Below are 16208 nucleotides of genomic sequence, written 5' to 3' on the forward strand. Positions count from 1 at the left end.
GAATGTAAAATTTGGTTTGGTTGGTTGAAAAGGGAGACGCAGGAGTGCCAGACGCCAGAAGAACGCACTTAAGACTTACTTACTGAACGAACTTTACTTACAAATTATTCTGTGAAGTCTAAAATCAACTGATTGATTACAAAATCACTTTTGCTCGTGAAAATTTAAAAATTTTGAATAATTTTCCAAAGACATTATTAGGAATCTCAATTAAACTTATGCTTTGTGAATAGAAATGAATGTTTATGTGTGTCAGCTCTTCTTCTTCCCTCTGTAGTTAATTTTTATGTAAGTAATATGTATTAAAGAATCACGAAGCTTTCAGCAAACATCTGACATTAATTATATATGAGCTCATGCACATATTTAGAATTTTCTGCTACTAAAAGATTTCTCTGTTTACCCACACTTATTTGTATATATAGTACATTTGTACACACACAAAACCCTTATTATAATATTTGCTTCTGACGGCATTTTTATTAAATTTTTTTAGCTTATTTCGTGTAATTTTGGTATTAACTTATTTTCTCACAATACGTCATTTACACGATTTACGTGCCTAAGCACCCTATAGGAAAAATTATATGTTTTGCATTAGAAATATTTTTTGTCTTAAAATGAGAGTAGTTTAGGTTTTTAAAATCACCAGAGGAAATTATTTATTAAAAAAAAATTTTTTGAATTTTTATTATTTTTAATTATTTATTATTAGTTTGAATTTCGTTAAAATCGAAATTATTTGTAATTTTTTCAACGCAGACAAATTTTTTACAACAAATTTGAACGCCCTATAATAAGTTATTCTCAAAAAAACGCAGTTTATTGCTTTATGATTAATTATATATGTATATATTATTCGTTCATTGTCAATTGATTTTTTATTTCATTGTTCCAATATTCCGAAAATGTTTTTTGCGTTAATAAATTCGAAATTATTTGTAATTTTTGCGCCTGAAAACTAGCAGGCAAATTTTTTCACATACAAATTTTGATGGAAATTTATGATGAAAATATAATAGCTGAGCGAACATTCACCGGAGTGAATGATAGTATTCGGCGACGGAGTCTCTCTCCCTCCACGAATCTCACACCAAACTTGCGCTCCTTTATATAGCCACTGTAGTAAATTCCACAAGGACCTACTCGTCTCAGTCCTTGTCCCGTCCATCGCATTTCTTGAACGGCGGTGATGTCAGCCTTCACTCTAACGAGGACATCAACCAGCTGGGCAGCGGCACCTTCCCAATTAAGAGACCGGACATTCCAGGTGCATGCCCTACTATCGTAGTCCCTATTTCGTTTGCCATGGTCGTCATCAAAAGGGGGGTCACTCATCCGAGGCTTGTTGCGTCTTTTCATTGGGGTGTTTTTTTTTTACGTGGCGGGTCCCAAACCCAGCGCACAACCCTATGTAGGGGTTGTTTCGCCTTCTCACTTTAGCTCGCCTTCAAACGGATGTTCTTAGGCTACCCAGAGGATGCTTGGTCAAAGACCGGAAGTCGTGAGCTGCTTGAGCCATATGTAAAAGAATCGTTTCTGGCCACTCCCAAGTGAATGGCGATCAGAGAACTTTCCTCACTTGCGGGAACTTTAACACAATAATTGCACGATGTCATATTTTTCCTGCAGGAGGCAAATTAGTGCTTTTTTTTTGGTAAATAATAATTTTCCTCTGTTTAAATATGTGTGTATATACTATTATGAGCTCAAAATAGTAAGACTTTGTATATAATTTTGGAATTCTTAATTTATTCTTCAAAATCTATGGTGTCCCCTCAAAGTAATCCCCCTTGATCCCAATACCCTTACGCCAATGTTTTATCCAATCCTCGAAACAGTTGTTAAAGTAAATTTCCGGAATACTTAGCCTTCAAGTTTAATATTATTGAGTTTTCTGAATATCCAGAAGTTACGGCCAGTAGGAAGGAATTCGGAGTGCATCACACCTCGATAATCGAAGAAACTGTCAACATAATCTTGATTTTTGACCTGCTTTGAAGTGGGTTTTTCAGCTTCGAATCACCTTTGCCACTATATTCGGTCGATTGATCCTCTGTTTCCGGATCGTAAGCATAGATCCAAGACTCATCGCCAGCAATAATATCTTTGATGATATCTTGATGGTCGGAAAGCATTGTTTCACAGAAGTTATAGCGACGCTCTTTTTCGTAAAAATTTAGTGATTTTGGAACCAATCGTGTTGTCACTTTTCTTAGACAATTAAAACAACGTTTCGGTACCAGAACTTTGATTCCACACACAAAATTCAATGGAACTTCTTTGTTTGAATAAATTCACACATCCTAAAACTCGCGGAATACTCCTGATGTACTTCAGAAAGCTAAGCGTATACTAAACGCTAATGATTTTTTTATTGTGAGATTTGGCACAGATGTCACTGACAGTCATATCATATCAACCTAGAAGAAAAATATTTTGACGAACGGGAATTCGTGCGAAATTTAAATAAATTAAAAAGTCTTACTATTTTTTGCCCACAGTAGTATATTAATACACACACATGTTTTTACATATTGCGTGAGTTGTAATTGAAATTACAGTAATCATACTATATGCATTTGTTCATTCATATTTTATGTGACAAACGTTGAGGGAACGCCCTTCTGGGAATATTGACTATGCAAGGCGAAATGTGATTCAAAATAAAAATGCATAGATATTCCGATTTTCTGTGGGAAACACTAACATAACTAAAAAAAGAAAATTAAAAATATTATTTGCACAAAAATTATTCTAAAATTGTAGCTAAATGCACAATTCTCATGCACAGTGGTCCGGATCTGTCTAATTGACCATCGCCTCGTTCTGCTAAGTGTGAGAAATATATGGCTAAGGTCAACTGTTTTACTTTGAAGAGGAATTATTAAACTTCTATGGTATATTAGGTGTTTGAATATATATTTACATAATTCATAAAATTTTCATAGGTTATATAAGGTTAAAGGTTTTCGTAAAAAATATATAATTTTATTTATATAAATAGTTACGTAAGCGTGTCTTCTTCAACACAATTTTAGGCAAAGAGACTACTAGGTTACATAATTTTTGAAAGCAACAAGTCCAAAAGAATGAAAGACATTTAGAAAGTAGGATGAAATAACAAAAATAATAAAAGAAATAATTTACGGGTAATTTATGGTCGAGAGTGGGGAGGGTGACTGAATTTTTAAGGGTTAAAAATAGTTTTTATCAATTTCCGGCAACACTACGAGTACCATAGAAAAAAAATTACTTCGCAAATTGCAGATAATGAAGAGACATACAACTTTTTATAAGCACCTTTGTCACATAACCTCAAAATGTATGTGAAAAACACAAATAAACAAGTTTTATTTTTTTATATTTTATTTTTTACTTTTACAATTTTTTTATTTTTTATTTTGTCTTTCATAAAATTTTAAGCAGACTAACAAATTGCTGTCCCAAAGATTCTGCAACTTTTTCTGATTAAATAATTATTTTTTCACCTTATTTTTGCTAAATATCGGAAAAAATTCCAAATTTTGTAACGAAAATTCTCACATTGTTTTTATTTGTATTAAATTTTTGAATTATGTAAATACATATATTTCAAATTTTTTTTACTAAGCAACATTAGGAAACTGCCCCACTGTGCTATATCCCACTTTTTCCTTTTGTTTTGTTATAAAATATAGAAAACCTTCTATATATTTTATATTTAAAATTTTGGTGTAATGCATTTATATATAGCTTATACACTATATGGTATAGCGCATCTGTGTGTCATCAACCGCAACGGTCTCTATTGTTTGTATATTATTTTAGTGAGTCTATAATTTCTGCTTTATTCTATGACCTTTGCAAAAAAAAAAATCGTGAAAAGCTGTTTCCGTATTGTTTTATGCATTTTCATTCATATCTTTTTATTTATTTTTTTGCTTTTCTTTTAGATTTTTGTATTTGAATACGAATTCGTTTTTCCTTTTTAGCAATTTTTGCTTTGAAAATTTATTTACTCTTTTTTATTTTGTTTTGCTACCAAGCAATTAACCTGCGTTTTATTTCAACGCGTACATTTTCCAACTTTTATTTATAGTTTTTGTGCTTCTCTTTTGTTATTTTCATCTGTGTTTATATGTTTTATATCGTGTTAGCTAGTTATTACCTTTCTAATTGAAAGTACAAATGATCGTGGGTACTTTTCTATATAATTGGGTGTATGTGTGTGTGTGTGTGTGTGTAATTCACTGTCAAATGTTACAAATGTGAAGTCTCCATTGTGAACCCAGCAAATTCTAAATTATAGTCAGAGATAGAGAAGGTCAGTTAATTGTTGCCTTTCTCGATCGAAATTCATTCTGTGTAGAATGCTTGTGGGCAGTAGGCGGTGGGTAGGTTAATAAATATGTGTCAATGTGTGTGTTACAAACTGTTAATTAAAGTGCGGAAAACGATTACAAACAAACTACAAAAGAGAATATCAAATATCGGCAAACTATAATTTCATGAATTTAATTACAAACTTTTAGTTAGTTTCATAGGCAATTTAGTATTTAGTAGGTATGCATTGTGTAAATGCCAGTGTCGGCTTAGAAATGTAAACTTTCGTAACTTATAATCGCAGTTAAAAATCATTTAATTAAATGCGAGACATTTGTCATTACTTAATTACAGTCTCAACAGCGGCTGTCAGCAAATTCAGCTGAGAGCACCAGCTTTATGCTTTGCTACTTCCTACCTTCTTTTTCCTAACTTTTGACGCTTGCCTTTTTTTGCAATCTCTTTTACAATATTCTTTATTTTTTAATAACTAACAGTTTATTTGCCAATTGTCAGCATTTAAAGTTATTTCAAGTTGTAGACTTTTTCAACCACAAATGAAGTTATATGGGACACTCCATAATTCTTTGCAATTTCAATCAATTAGGCTCAATAAAAGTGCGTTTATTGCAAAAGCAAAATAAATAAATAATTCAAAATAAAATAATCACAAAAAGAAAGAATAAAAATATGTTTTTACAATATTTGTTTATTTTTATATTGCCGTTAAGCTTTCAGCAGTTGGCCAGACAGCAAAGCTTTATTTTTATTTGCCAAATTGGCGATGAAAACCAAACAAAGCGTTGCAAAAAGAAAAAAACATTTAGTCAATAAACAAAATTAAAAGAGAAATTGGAAATTGTTTACATTTTCCCTTATTTGATTTTTCGTAACCAAAAATACTGTGGGCAAAAAATAGTAAGACTTTTTAATTTAGATTGAAAATCAGCGTTGTGTTAACATCTGTGAAACAAAGCTTTCCGACTATCAGAAAGTCATGAAACGTATTGTTACTGGTGATGAGTCTTCGATCTATGCTTACGACCCGGAAACAGACGATCAATTGGCCGAATATCGTGGCTAAGTTGAGCGGAAGCCGAAAAAAGACTCAAAGCAGGTCACAAATCAAGGTTATGTTGACCGTTTTCTTCGATTATCACGGTGCGGTGAACTGCGAATTTTTTACCGTTCGCCGAACTTGATGTTTGCAACACGTTAATGCGTACTGCATTGATTCTTTGTGAGTTTTTCGACAAGTTTCCGACCAATATCGTGCCGCAACCAACGTATTCGCCTGATTTAGCTCCGTGTGACTTCTGGGTATTCAGCAAACTCAAATGACCGCTTCGGGGAAGGCTATTTCGAAAAAAACGTTGACCCAAGAGGTATTACTTTGAGGGGGACGACATAAATTTTGAATAAATTAAGAATTTTTATTTATGAAGAAAGTCTTTCTAATTTTGGCTCAAAGTGTTATTGTCCATTTGGATATCCATATTAATTGAAACATAAAGAAAAAAGTCTAATTGACTTACAAGCTTTTTTGAATACCAAAACATCAACTTCTGGTAAATATATTCTTTGTACAGATATTCGAGAATATTGTGCGAGAATTAGAGTTTTAGAGATTATTTTCGACTCTACCCCATGGTAGTCAATCGAAAAAGCAGCTGGTACTAACCACATACACTCCTGTGTTGAATTCAAAAAGGTCAATTTTATAGTTGCTTTCACATGTAAGTTTTTCAATGAGCAAGCATTACGAGTGGAGAAGTAGCGAACAGCGTATTGTAACCTCACTTTATTTAATATACCAAAACTAATATACATTGACTGCTTTCAATGTTCTGGCGCCGCGTTAATTAGATCAAACGTAACAGGTGTTTTATTGACTAATCTCTTTCGAAGAATAAGCTCAATTCTTTCCCCGTATTAACAAACAAAATAAATCTTATTTTTTATTTTAATAAGTAAAGCTTTATTTAATTCATTCAAAAAAGATAATTTTAAAGCACACTTAATAAACAGTGTTTTCGTTCCGTAAACCAGGAACCATTTCTCGAATTACTCTAAGCACTTCGCTAATCTAATATAGTGATCGTTTCGATATTTTCGACCTCTAGTGAAGTTTCAATTCTTCATTTCGGAAAAATATGCAATGAAAAAATAAAATTTGTTCAAAAAGTATGTATATTTTTTTCACTTCGACTACTTATGGCTTATCATTTTGAAACTTTAACCACAAATTCTTGTTGACTAACAGCATACTTTTAAAGTGATGTAATTATATAATGCAATTACTCAAGCTCACTTTTGCCAATGTACTATAGCTTATTCTAGGAAAATATTTATGTATATAAAGTGTGAGCCATTTCGAGGTTCCCTGCTTTTTTAAAGAAAACCCACTTCTTCTTCTTATTTAATGGCGTAGACATCACTTACGCGGTTATAGCCGAAAAACCAAAGAAACTTCAAATTTAATGGAGAATGTTTATTATCATTCGAAAGAATATTCGTTGTCATTTATTCCTTGAAGATTTCCTCTTTCAAATGTTGGTCGCGGCTACGTCCCCGATAATCCATCCATTGCGTACAATTTTTGATGATTCGTTCAAGCATTTCGACTGGTAACCGGTGAATGACACGCATGATGTTTTGCTCGAAGGCCTGAATCGCGGATAGTCCGCATAGACTTTAGACTTTACATATCCCCACAAAAAAAGTATCACACCGTTATTCGAGTATCATGCGATTTTGATGGCCAATCGACCGGCCCAAAACGTAAAATTATCTGCTCACCGAAGTGTTATCTTAATAAGTCGATTGATTGATGCGATGTGTGGAAAGTGGCGACGTCTCGTTGAAACCAAAGGTCGTCAAGATCATGAGCTTCAATTTCAGACATCAAAAAGTCGGTTATCATGGCGCGATAACAATCGCCATTGACGGTTATGTACTCACCGGCATTACTTTTGCAGAAATATGGATCGATGATTCCACCGACTTCCGTTCTTGCACAAGCTGTATTTTGAACGTTTTCAATTTAAGATCACCTCCTAATCTTCATATGTCAATCCAAGCTGTTCCTTATGTCAATCCGAGTGGCTGCGAACGGCGCCGATGCGACTCTCCACGGTCTTCGCGTACACTCTCAGCTACGGCTGCTATATTTTCTTCACTGCGTGCTGGACGTGGTCTATTCGGTCGAGTATTATCCAATAATGAAAGCTGGATCGCAAGATGGGTGATGGTGTTGCGATTAGTACGCTGAGTAGGCCTAGTATATTGACCATAAGTTGAGCGAAACACATTCTTACAGAACGTGAATTTTTATAATAAAGTTGAACGATTTGTGAAGTTGTTTAGGCTTCAATCTTTCCATGATTGAAATGCCAAACAATGCTGAACAAAAATAATATGACATCTTGACGCGTCACACGATTGATCTTTCAAAAAACGGCTATTGCAAAAACTCCCTCTACTTGGATCAATCTGAACAATATCTTCGGAAATTGTAGCACCATCTTGGACTACAGTCCAAATAAAAAATCGCTCATTAAGTGTGGTGGTTATATCCTAAACTGTTCCGTTATCAACATTTCCGAACAAATTATGATCTGATCGATAGTTGTAACCCTATCCAGCAGTCCAATCCCTATATTTTTCCTCATACAAGTTTTCTCATATACAGAATATTCGATCTATATAAATTGTTCTCCTTTTTTTTGAATATATTTCCGTAGACCAGGTCACATATACAGAACATTCGATCTATATAAACTTAATATATATTTGAGAAGCCATTCTTAGAAGTGAGAATAAAACCCAATGAAATTATAATTTTGGCTTCAAAACTTGTCGATAAAATCGAAAGCTTCAGAAATAAGGCACACATCTTCTGTGATACCAAATTATGCCCGGTAACAATATGGTAGATCTCAACTTCTCTAATAACTCTCTGTTAATCAAACTGCTAAAATATTTACTAAAGAAAGCTTTCTTATCACAACTTTGAATTTGTTTACGATTCTCATTTGCATTTACTTTTCTCACCACGCTCTCTCTGTCTCTCTCTCCTACACTCTCTTTATAGATAATGACGTTGAGAGCGTACTCGCCGAATCGCAGGCAATTGTTTTGAGTGCCGCACAACAACGCCAACAACAGTTAATTAATCAGCATATGCTTGAGTCGCAAACATCGGTGAGTAGTGGCGCCTCCATACAAACGGTGCTGCATCAGTCAATGCTTGCGAGCACCACCAGCACCGGCAGTACACAACAGCAACAACAACAACAACATATACAACGTGCCGGCAGCATATCAAGCAACAATACAACGCCGGCACACAGAGCAGCAACACCAACAAAAACACAACAGCAAATTGCAGCAAGTAATAACAGTAACGGCGGCATTAACAGCAGTCCAGCAACAGCACAGAGTGTGTCATATGCCACAGAAGCGCTGGTAACATTGCGACCGCAGACACAAACACCCCAACAACAACAACTGCCCGCAGCTGAGTGCATCAACTCGCTGTTGGAACACATCAGCCCAGCGGCGGCCGCAGCTGCGATGAGCGGGGAAGGTGTGCTAAATATCGCCGATGTTGCTGATCTGCTACATCCGCAGCATGCGATCATAACGGGTAACGGGCTGCAATACAATGTAATCATAATTACACTGAGCTTAATTACTTTGTGCTTCATTTTTTTAGGTGGGCGCTCACATGGCGGCTGCCCGCTGATCATATTCCCGGATAATAACAATTTCAATTTATTGGAGGAGGCCGATTATCAGAAATTAATTTTATATCTCACATCAGTGCCATCGTAAGCAAGCATAAACACGATTATTTATTATTTTTATTAATGACTTTTGAAATTTCTAGGCTGCAAGATACCGATTTGGGCTTTCAGCTGATCATCGATCGACGGAAAGACAAATGGACATCGGTGAAGACAGCGCTGCAGCGAATATCGGTAAGCAAGTTCTCAAAGCTATATCTCCGAAACTATTACTCGGATCAACTTGAAAATTAGGGACAATATTCTAGACGTGTTATAGAATTTAATAAGACAATAAAAAGTCGAAACCCGTAAGCCCATGTAACCCATTAAACATTTTTATAGCCCTAAAATTGCAGTACATTGCGTCCAACATAACCTCAAAATTACGTCAAAGGCGTGTCATAACAATTTTTACCAGCCAAATATTCCTCCAGTGCGATTATAATAATAATTTAAAACATATTGGAGGGAACATTCTTGATCAAATTTACTTCTGACCGAGAGATCACATCCTTTGAAATGACAGATCTTGTTGTTGATGTTGTTGTAGCGATTGACTAATCCCCGTTTGGATGGTAAGGCTTAGGTTAGTTATAATCGAAATCATCTAACGGAAGGTCTCAAAAATAAGTTGTTTCGACAGGATCGAACCATCGGGTGAGGGGTGTTAGATAAGTGGGATTCATTAGGATTGCAAAGTAGTTGGAACTCACTGCACGTAGGACACATATGAATTTAGTATATCGAGGACATATTTGGATAAGTAGGACTTAACCTGGGACAATAACTAAAACAGAGTTACGCAAGAGCAACTGATCTAAGACTTACCGATATAAACGGATTTAGATCTCCCTTGCCGTTTAAGATCCGGCTCAATTCCGGTACGTAGAACCTGCTGTTATGGCAATTGACGTAAGGGTTACTCTAGATCGTATGCTATGGGTGGTGTGTCAGATCTTACCTCTGGTTCGTTACATGGAGCAATTTTTTAATTATATCACTATTATTCTTGTTGTTGTAGCGGTCCAAAACGTTCTCTCTGGTAATTTTGAGAAATACTGCCGAGGTGAGATTTTTTAACCGAATAAAATTCCAAGGTCATTCCGATTACATATAGTAGGTGCCAATTTCGGAGAAAAGTCTGCTATAATTTTGAGGAATAATGCTTGGAAATTGTTGTCAACTATTAGTTTAGAAGAATACTATTGAGTTGACAATAATTTTCTGCTTGAAACTTTGGGTTTTTATTTCGAGGCCCGACTTTTTCGATGACAGTCCTTGAACGGTTATAAAAGTTACTGTAATTCTTGTTGGAGCGGCAAAATTCTGCCAACTTGACAGTACTTGACCAGATAAATAAATACCGGTCCATTCCGGTTACGTAAACAAGACTGTCGAGGGAAGGGTGACGAATATAAATCTATGCTTTGGGGCCTTAAACTCATCGGAAATGGCTGATTCCAATGTTGAATAGCCTCAAAATAACTATAACCTTTTAAAATTGGCCTAACAAACATATACATATATATTTTGCCTCGTGACGTTCAAAATTTCAAAAAGTTCCGAACAACATAGTATACATTAATTAATTTGAGCCAAAATCTCCATCTCTTTCATAGGCAAAAATTTATGCAATTAATTCATTATCTTCCACAGATCTACTTCCCCGGCATAATACACGTGGTATACGTGCTGCGGCCATCTGGACTATTCCAAAAAGCCATATCCGAAGTAAGCACAAAATTCTCAAAAGATGAGTATCGCTTTCGGCTCGTAGTATGTTCGGCGCTTACCGATCTGCACGAGTACATAGACAAATCTCAATTGACAGTGGATATGGGCGGAACGTTAATATATTCTCACCACGAATGGATACAGCAACGAATAGTAAGTCAATATCCACCCTAACTATATTTTAGGAATCATCAAATTTAATTAATTTTTTAAATAATAATAACTATAATCTCTCCACAGTCGCTTGAGAAATTTTCTAGTCTCACACACCAAGTGTCAACCGAATTGGATATATTCATACAAACCATACACGATACGGAATTTCCCAACTCCGTGGAGGCCACTCAAAAGCTGATTGATGTGCAGGGCGGCGATTATGAGCGTTTAAAGGTTTCTTTTATATAATAATTGGTGATTTTAAGTGATATTAATATTCTTCTTTTTGCGTGCAGGAGGAGATTTTGGCCGCGGCCAAACACGGCGAAACTCTGTTGAATAATATCAAAGGCAATGAGGAGATCAAGGAATTTTCCGAACGCACCGGCAATGTCAGCGCCATTGAGCGGTAAATTTTCTACTCACTCTCTTTCTTTACTCACTCAACGCCTGTCTGTTCTCTAACTTACTCTTACATGCTTTAATTTGCTTTCAATTGAGTATATAGCAATTTTTCAGCTGCCTTTGATTTGTTTTCTATATTTTATACTAAAAACTACCAACCCCTTTCGTTAAACTTATTTCCTGTGGATATCCTTCCTTATATATCCTTTGGTAGTGGCATTTCTAATATATATATTATTCTTACCTTTGTATTATTCACTTTATTAACTTTTCTCTATGGTACATAATTAATTTGCGTAAGATTTATAGCTCTGCACTGGTTTTGTAAAGTGATTTTCAATTTTATATGTAATTGTAAATGGCCTACGATTATACGATATATTGTTGTTGGTAATTTGTTTAAAAGAAAATCATAAATTATTTGTTTTTAGTAAAGCATACAAAAATATATATTTTTACAAGCTTTTGCAGTTATTAAATTTTAAAAATATAAATACGAAGAGTATTCTATAATAAATATGACTACAAAATTTGCCTTAGAATACACTGATGAGAAACTGTATTTATTTTTTTTCTTGTTTTGTTCAAAAATAACTTAAATTTTTAATTACAAAAATTTAAGCATAAAGAGTTTTGATAAAAAAAATTTATAACACTGAGAGAGCTCATTTTCAGTAGTAAAAGGGGGCTTTGATTTTTTTTAATTTCAGTTTCGAAAATTCTTAAACAATGATTTCTTGAATAAGTAATTAATTTTAACCATTAAGACTCCTAAATAGGAAGAATTTTATTCTCTTCATTCGCAGGGTGCTCAAAATTTTTCGAATCGAAGAGACTATCTAAGGTTTAGACAGGGTTCTCGTTTTATATTCTCGTAAAAGAATTATATGAGCAAAAATTTTTTTAGTGTTTTTCGTGAATTTAAAACGGTAACATTTTTTTCCATAAGCATTCTTGGTCTCCTTCTTTAAAATGTAGAATCGCGCGAACGTAACTTCTTTCGTTGTAAAACAAAAAACGATGTAAGAGAAACCAACTCATTTCAAACAAAATTTGAGTTCAGACGTTGAAAATTTTTATATTTTTATTGATTATATATCGGAAATCGTATAAAATGGTTATTTATTGGTTATATCATGACACAAACTTGCATAAATTTTATGCGACATTCTAATATGATGTAGTGGATCGTAGGAATAAAAAACTCATTTATATTTTTTATCATACGTTGTTTTGCATTTTAGGTTACATATGCGATTTCTTTCCACATATATGTCGTATATATTATCGAGGAGACTAAATAACGTATTTGTTTTTGACGAAGCCATTCTGCAAGGCTCAGTTGTCCAGATTTTTGTTGTTGTAGCGGAGGAAAAAATTCCATATAATTTTGACGAACATTGCCGAGTTGCTAGTTTATTTTCGAAAAATATACGAGTGCTTTCCGTTTACGGAGACTATCGAGAGGAAGGTCGGGTCCTCACTTTTTCAGTATTATTATTTCATGCTTTCTTGTAGATTCAAATTTTTCCATAGACTCAATTGTTGATCTGAAGAAAGATTATGACGACCATAAATTGGAGTTTCGGTAATATATTTTAATAATTTCGACACGAAATTGTCAAAAGAGCGGGAAATAATATGTCGTCGTTTGCAGTCCCTATCGATCTACTTTTGTACCGTCCCTATTGAAAACCCATTATATTGCCGAATTGCTAGCTTATTTTCGAATAAAAATCCGAGCAGCTTCCGGTTACTAACGTCAACGGAAGGTCACCATGGTCTGGCCATTACTTTTTCATTATTATAAATTCACGCTTTCTGAAATAGGCAATTCGAGATATCTCTATCTACCAACTGATAAGTTTTCCAACCTAACCTAAAAAAAATGTCGACCTAAGGCGCTCAAAAAGAGAATCAAGGAATAGAAGTCATAGTCAGCGTTACAATCTCCGAAGAAATTGTTCAGATCGGACCAATATCGCATATAGTTATCATACAAACTGACTAATCGCACTCAAGTATTTATGTATATGGAAAAGTTTTTTATATGACTAGATATTATTATTGGCAAAGACAAGGCTATAATCTCCTTACAAAATTTTTCAGGTCGGAATACTATAGCATATAGCTGCCATTTAAACTGGCCGATTAAAGTCAAGTCCTTGTACGGAAAAAAATTTATTTTGATGAGATATCGTTACGAATTTGGCACGGATTATTTTCCAAGACAACGGTATAATCTGCGAACAAATTGTTTAAATTGAACCACTGTAGCATATAGTTGCCATATAAAATTATCAATCAAAATTTAGTTCTTATATGAGAAACTTTTTTAGTTTACAAGATATCTTCAAAAGATTTGGCATGAATTATTGTCCAGAACAGCGCTAAAGTCTATGATGAAATTATTAAAATCGAACAACTATAGTTTATAGTTACCATACAAACTGACTGATCAAATGCAAGTACTTGTATGGAAAACTTTTTTATTTGTAAAGATATCTTCACAAAATTAAGCACGTGTTATTAGCAAAAACCGGGCTATAACCTCTGAAGAAATTTGTGAGATCAGGCAACTATAGCTTATAGCTGCCATACAACCTAAACGTTTAAAATCAAGCAGTTGTATGAAAAAAAATTTTATTTGTGAAGGGTATTATAGAAGTAGTGTCGGTCCAACCAAAGATAAAAAATATGATGTATCTCTATTTGTTTTTATTTTTTTTTGATTCTAATAAATTTTCTTCAGTTCTTCGTAAACGCATGCCCAAACACAAGAGTTTAGCTTCATAAATTCTCTGTAGCGATACACTTGCAGTCATGGTTACCAACATTAAAAAAATATTTATTTATTTCTATATAAAATTGATGCCGGTTAAAAGTCAAATGCTTAGTTGTTAATATTGTTGTTGTCGTTGTTGTTTATAAAGTAAACATACACTTAAAACTATTTTTTTCCAAAAGTGATTTAGTAATTTTAAATGTTGCATGTTCATAAAGAAGTAAAATTAAAAACTAAAATTAAAAGTAAATATCAAATTCAAATTTTATTTCTAAAAGTTGTTGTTTAAAAATATAATATTTAATAATTTTAAAAATATTTTTGTGATTAAAAATTATTATAGTGTTAAAAATAATATTGAGCATTATAATAGACGTAAATGGTGCGCTGCAGCTTATGAATATTAAAGATTCAAATATGTACATAAACAATTTAATTTAACTACACTTGTATATAAACAATTATTACAATTTTAATTATTTTTTAAATTATTCTTCAAAAATTAAATAAATAAATTTTAATTTTTTATTATTTTCCTTATTTTTTCAAAACTCAAAAAAATATTTTTTTTTTAATTTTTTAATATTTTTAATTTTTTTTTTTAAGTTTTCTTTAATTTTTTTAATTTTATGTTTTTAATTTCTTTTGAATTTTTTTTATTTTTTTTTTTTTTTTTTTTTTTGAATTTTTTTTAAATTAAATTTTTTTTTTTAATTTTTTTATGGAAAAAATATATATTCAACAAAAAAAATGTATAATTCGCAAAATTTTTAATCTGACAAAATTCCAAAAATATATTGTGAACACCCTTATTCGAAGAATATTCCATTGTTTATACACTCCAACACCCAACAACAATTAAACAGTACTTTTTATGTTCCAAAACATATTTTTTCTCAAATAAAAAGTTCCAATACTGATCACCACCTCAATCGGGTCTTCTTGAAAACCCGCACGCACTTGGCAAACACTTCAAAACAAACTTACCCGCACCCAATCGCCCACAAAAGAACACTCGTTAATTTACATATACGAACTTCTACAACAACTTCAGCGAAACCACGCACCGCTTCATTAGTCTGTCATTGCGCTCATCAGCATATTGTATTCTCTTGTCTCTCTTTTTCACTCTATTCGCCACAAAAACAAACACACATTCTAACGTGTCTTCAATAAATCCGATTCTTCACGAAAAACTTACCGCAATTACAAAAACATCAAATGTGTATCATTGCATTTCAAAAACCAAAAACAAAAATAAATTATGATTTTCTTTCAAAAAACAAACACAATTTCGGTTCACATTTGCCGAAATTTTGCAATGCCACGCCTTGTTTGGCTTGGTGAACTCACAAGCAGAGCCAGTGCAGGGAACGCTAGCAATCGTCCACCTCATCAAATAATCTATCATCAACAATATAAATTCAAAAAACCACAACATTTTGATGATTGTCGCGATTATCGTAGACTCCTGGTGCAGCTGGAGGAGACCGAGCGACGCTTCGACGAATTCTGGCGCACACACCGGAATCGGCTGCAACAGTGCCTGGAGCTGCGGCGCTTCGAGCAGGATTTCCGCGAGCTGCAGGTAAGTTTTGCATGAAAACACACGAACAGAGACCCACCTTCATCTTCTTCCTTTTCCACTCTTTCTTTGTAGACAATTTTCGACGCCCATCTGAAGTGCGTCGCCGAGATGACCGAGATCGGCGAGAGTGTCGAACGTGTTGACACCCTAATGGACGACACGAAGCACTATCAAGAACTCAGTCGTGTGGATATCGAACGTGCCGGTGAGGTTATCAGCGCCGGTCAGCAATTGCTCGGCGTACGTGGCGTCTATCCGTGGGAGATCGTGCAGCCGAAGTGTGACGAATTACAGCGTGTGTGCGATATAATAGCGGAGCGTTTGTGCAAGCGTCTGGAGATACTTAGCAAGAATCGCGAACTCATGGAGAGAGTAGAAAAGGTAAGCAATTATATTAAACTATTTTATTGTGAAGAAAAAATAATATTTTTTAATGTTTACTCAG

The 16208-nt window shown here is 33.9% G+C and overlaps 1 protein-coding gene across 1 annotated transcript in view; it reads left to right on the top strand.

Annotated features, from left to right (window-relative positions):
* The window catches only part of LOC126754401 (uncharacterized), a 110268-nt gene that overhangs the window by 49332 nt on the left and 44728 nt on the right, over nt 1-16208 (top strand). The window contains exons 2-9 of the mRNA XM_050466323.1: nt 8399-8953; nt 9023-9137; nt 9197-9287; nt 10752-10982; nt 11070-11219; nt 11282-11394; nt 15535-15763; nt 15836-16144. Of these exons, the coding sequence (XP_050322280.1) occupies nt 8399-8953; nt 9023-9137; nt 9197-9287; nt 10752-10982; nt 11070-11219; nt 11282-11394; nt 15535-15763; nt 15836-16144 (1793 nt within the window). The remainder of the gene's footprint in view (nt 1-8398; nt 8954-9022; nt 9138-9196; nt 9288-10751; nt 10983-11069; nt 11220-11281; nt 11395-15534; nt 15764-15835; nt 16145-16208) is intronic.

The sequence above is a fragment of the Bactrocera neohumeralis genome, chromosome 4, assembly GCF_024586455.1.
Source record: "Bactrocera neohumeralis isolate Rockhampton chromosome 4, APGP_CSIRO_Bneo_wtdbg2-racon-allhic-juicebox.fasta_v2, whole genome shotgun sequence".
Taxonomy (NCBI): Eukaryota; Metazoa; Arthropoda; class Insecta; order Diptera; family Tephritidae; genus Bactrocera; species Bactrocera neohumeralis.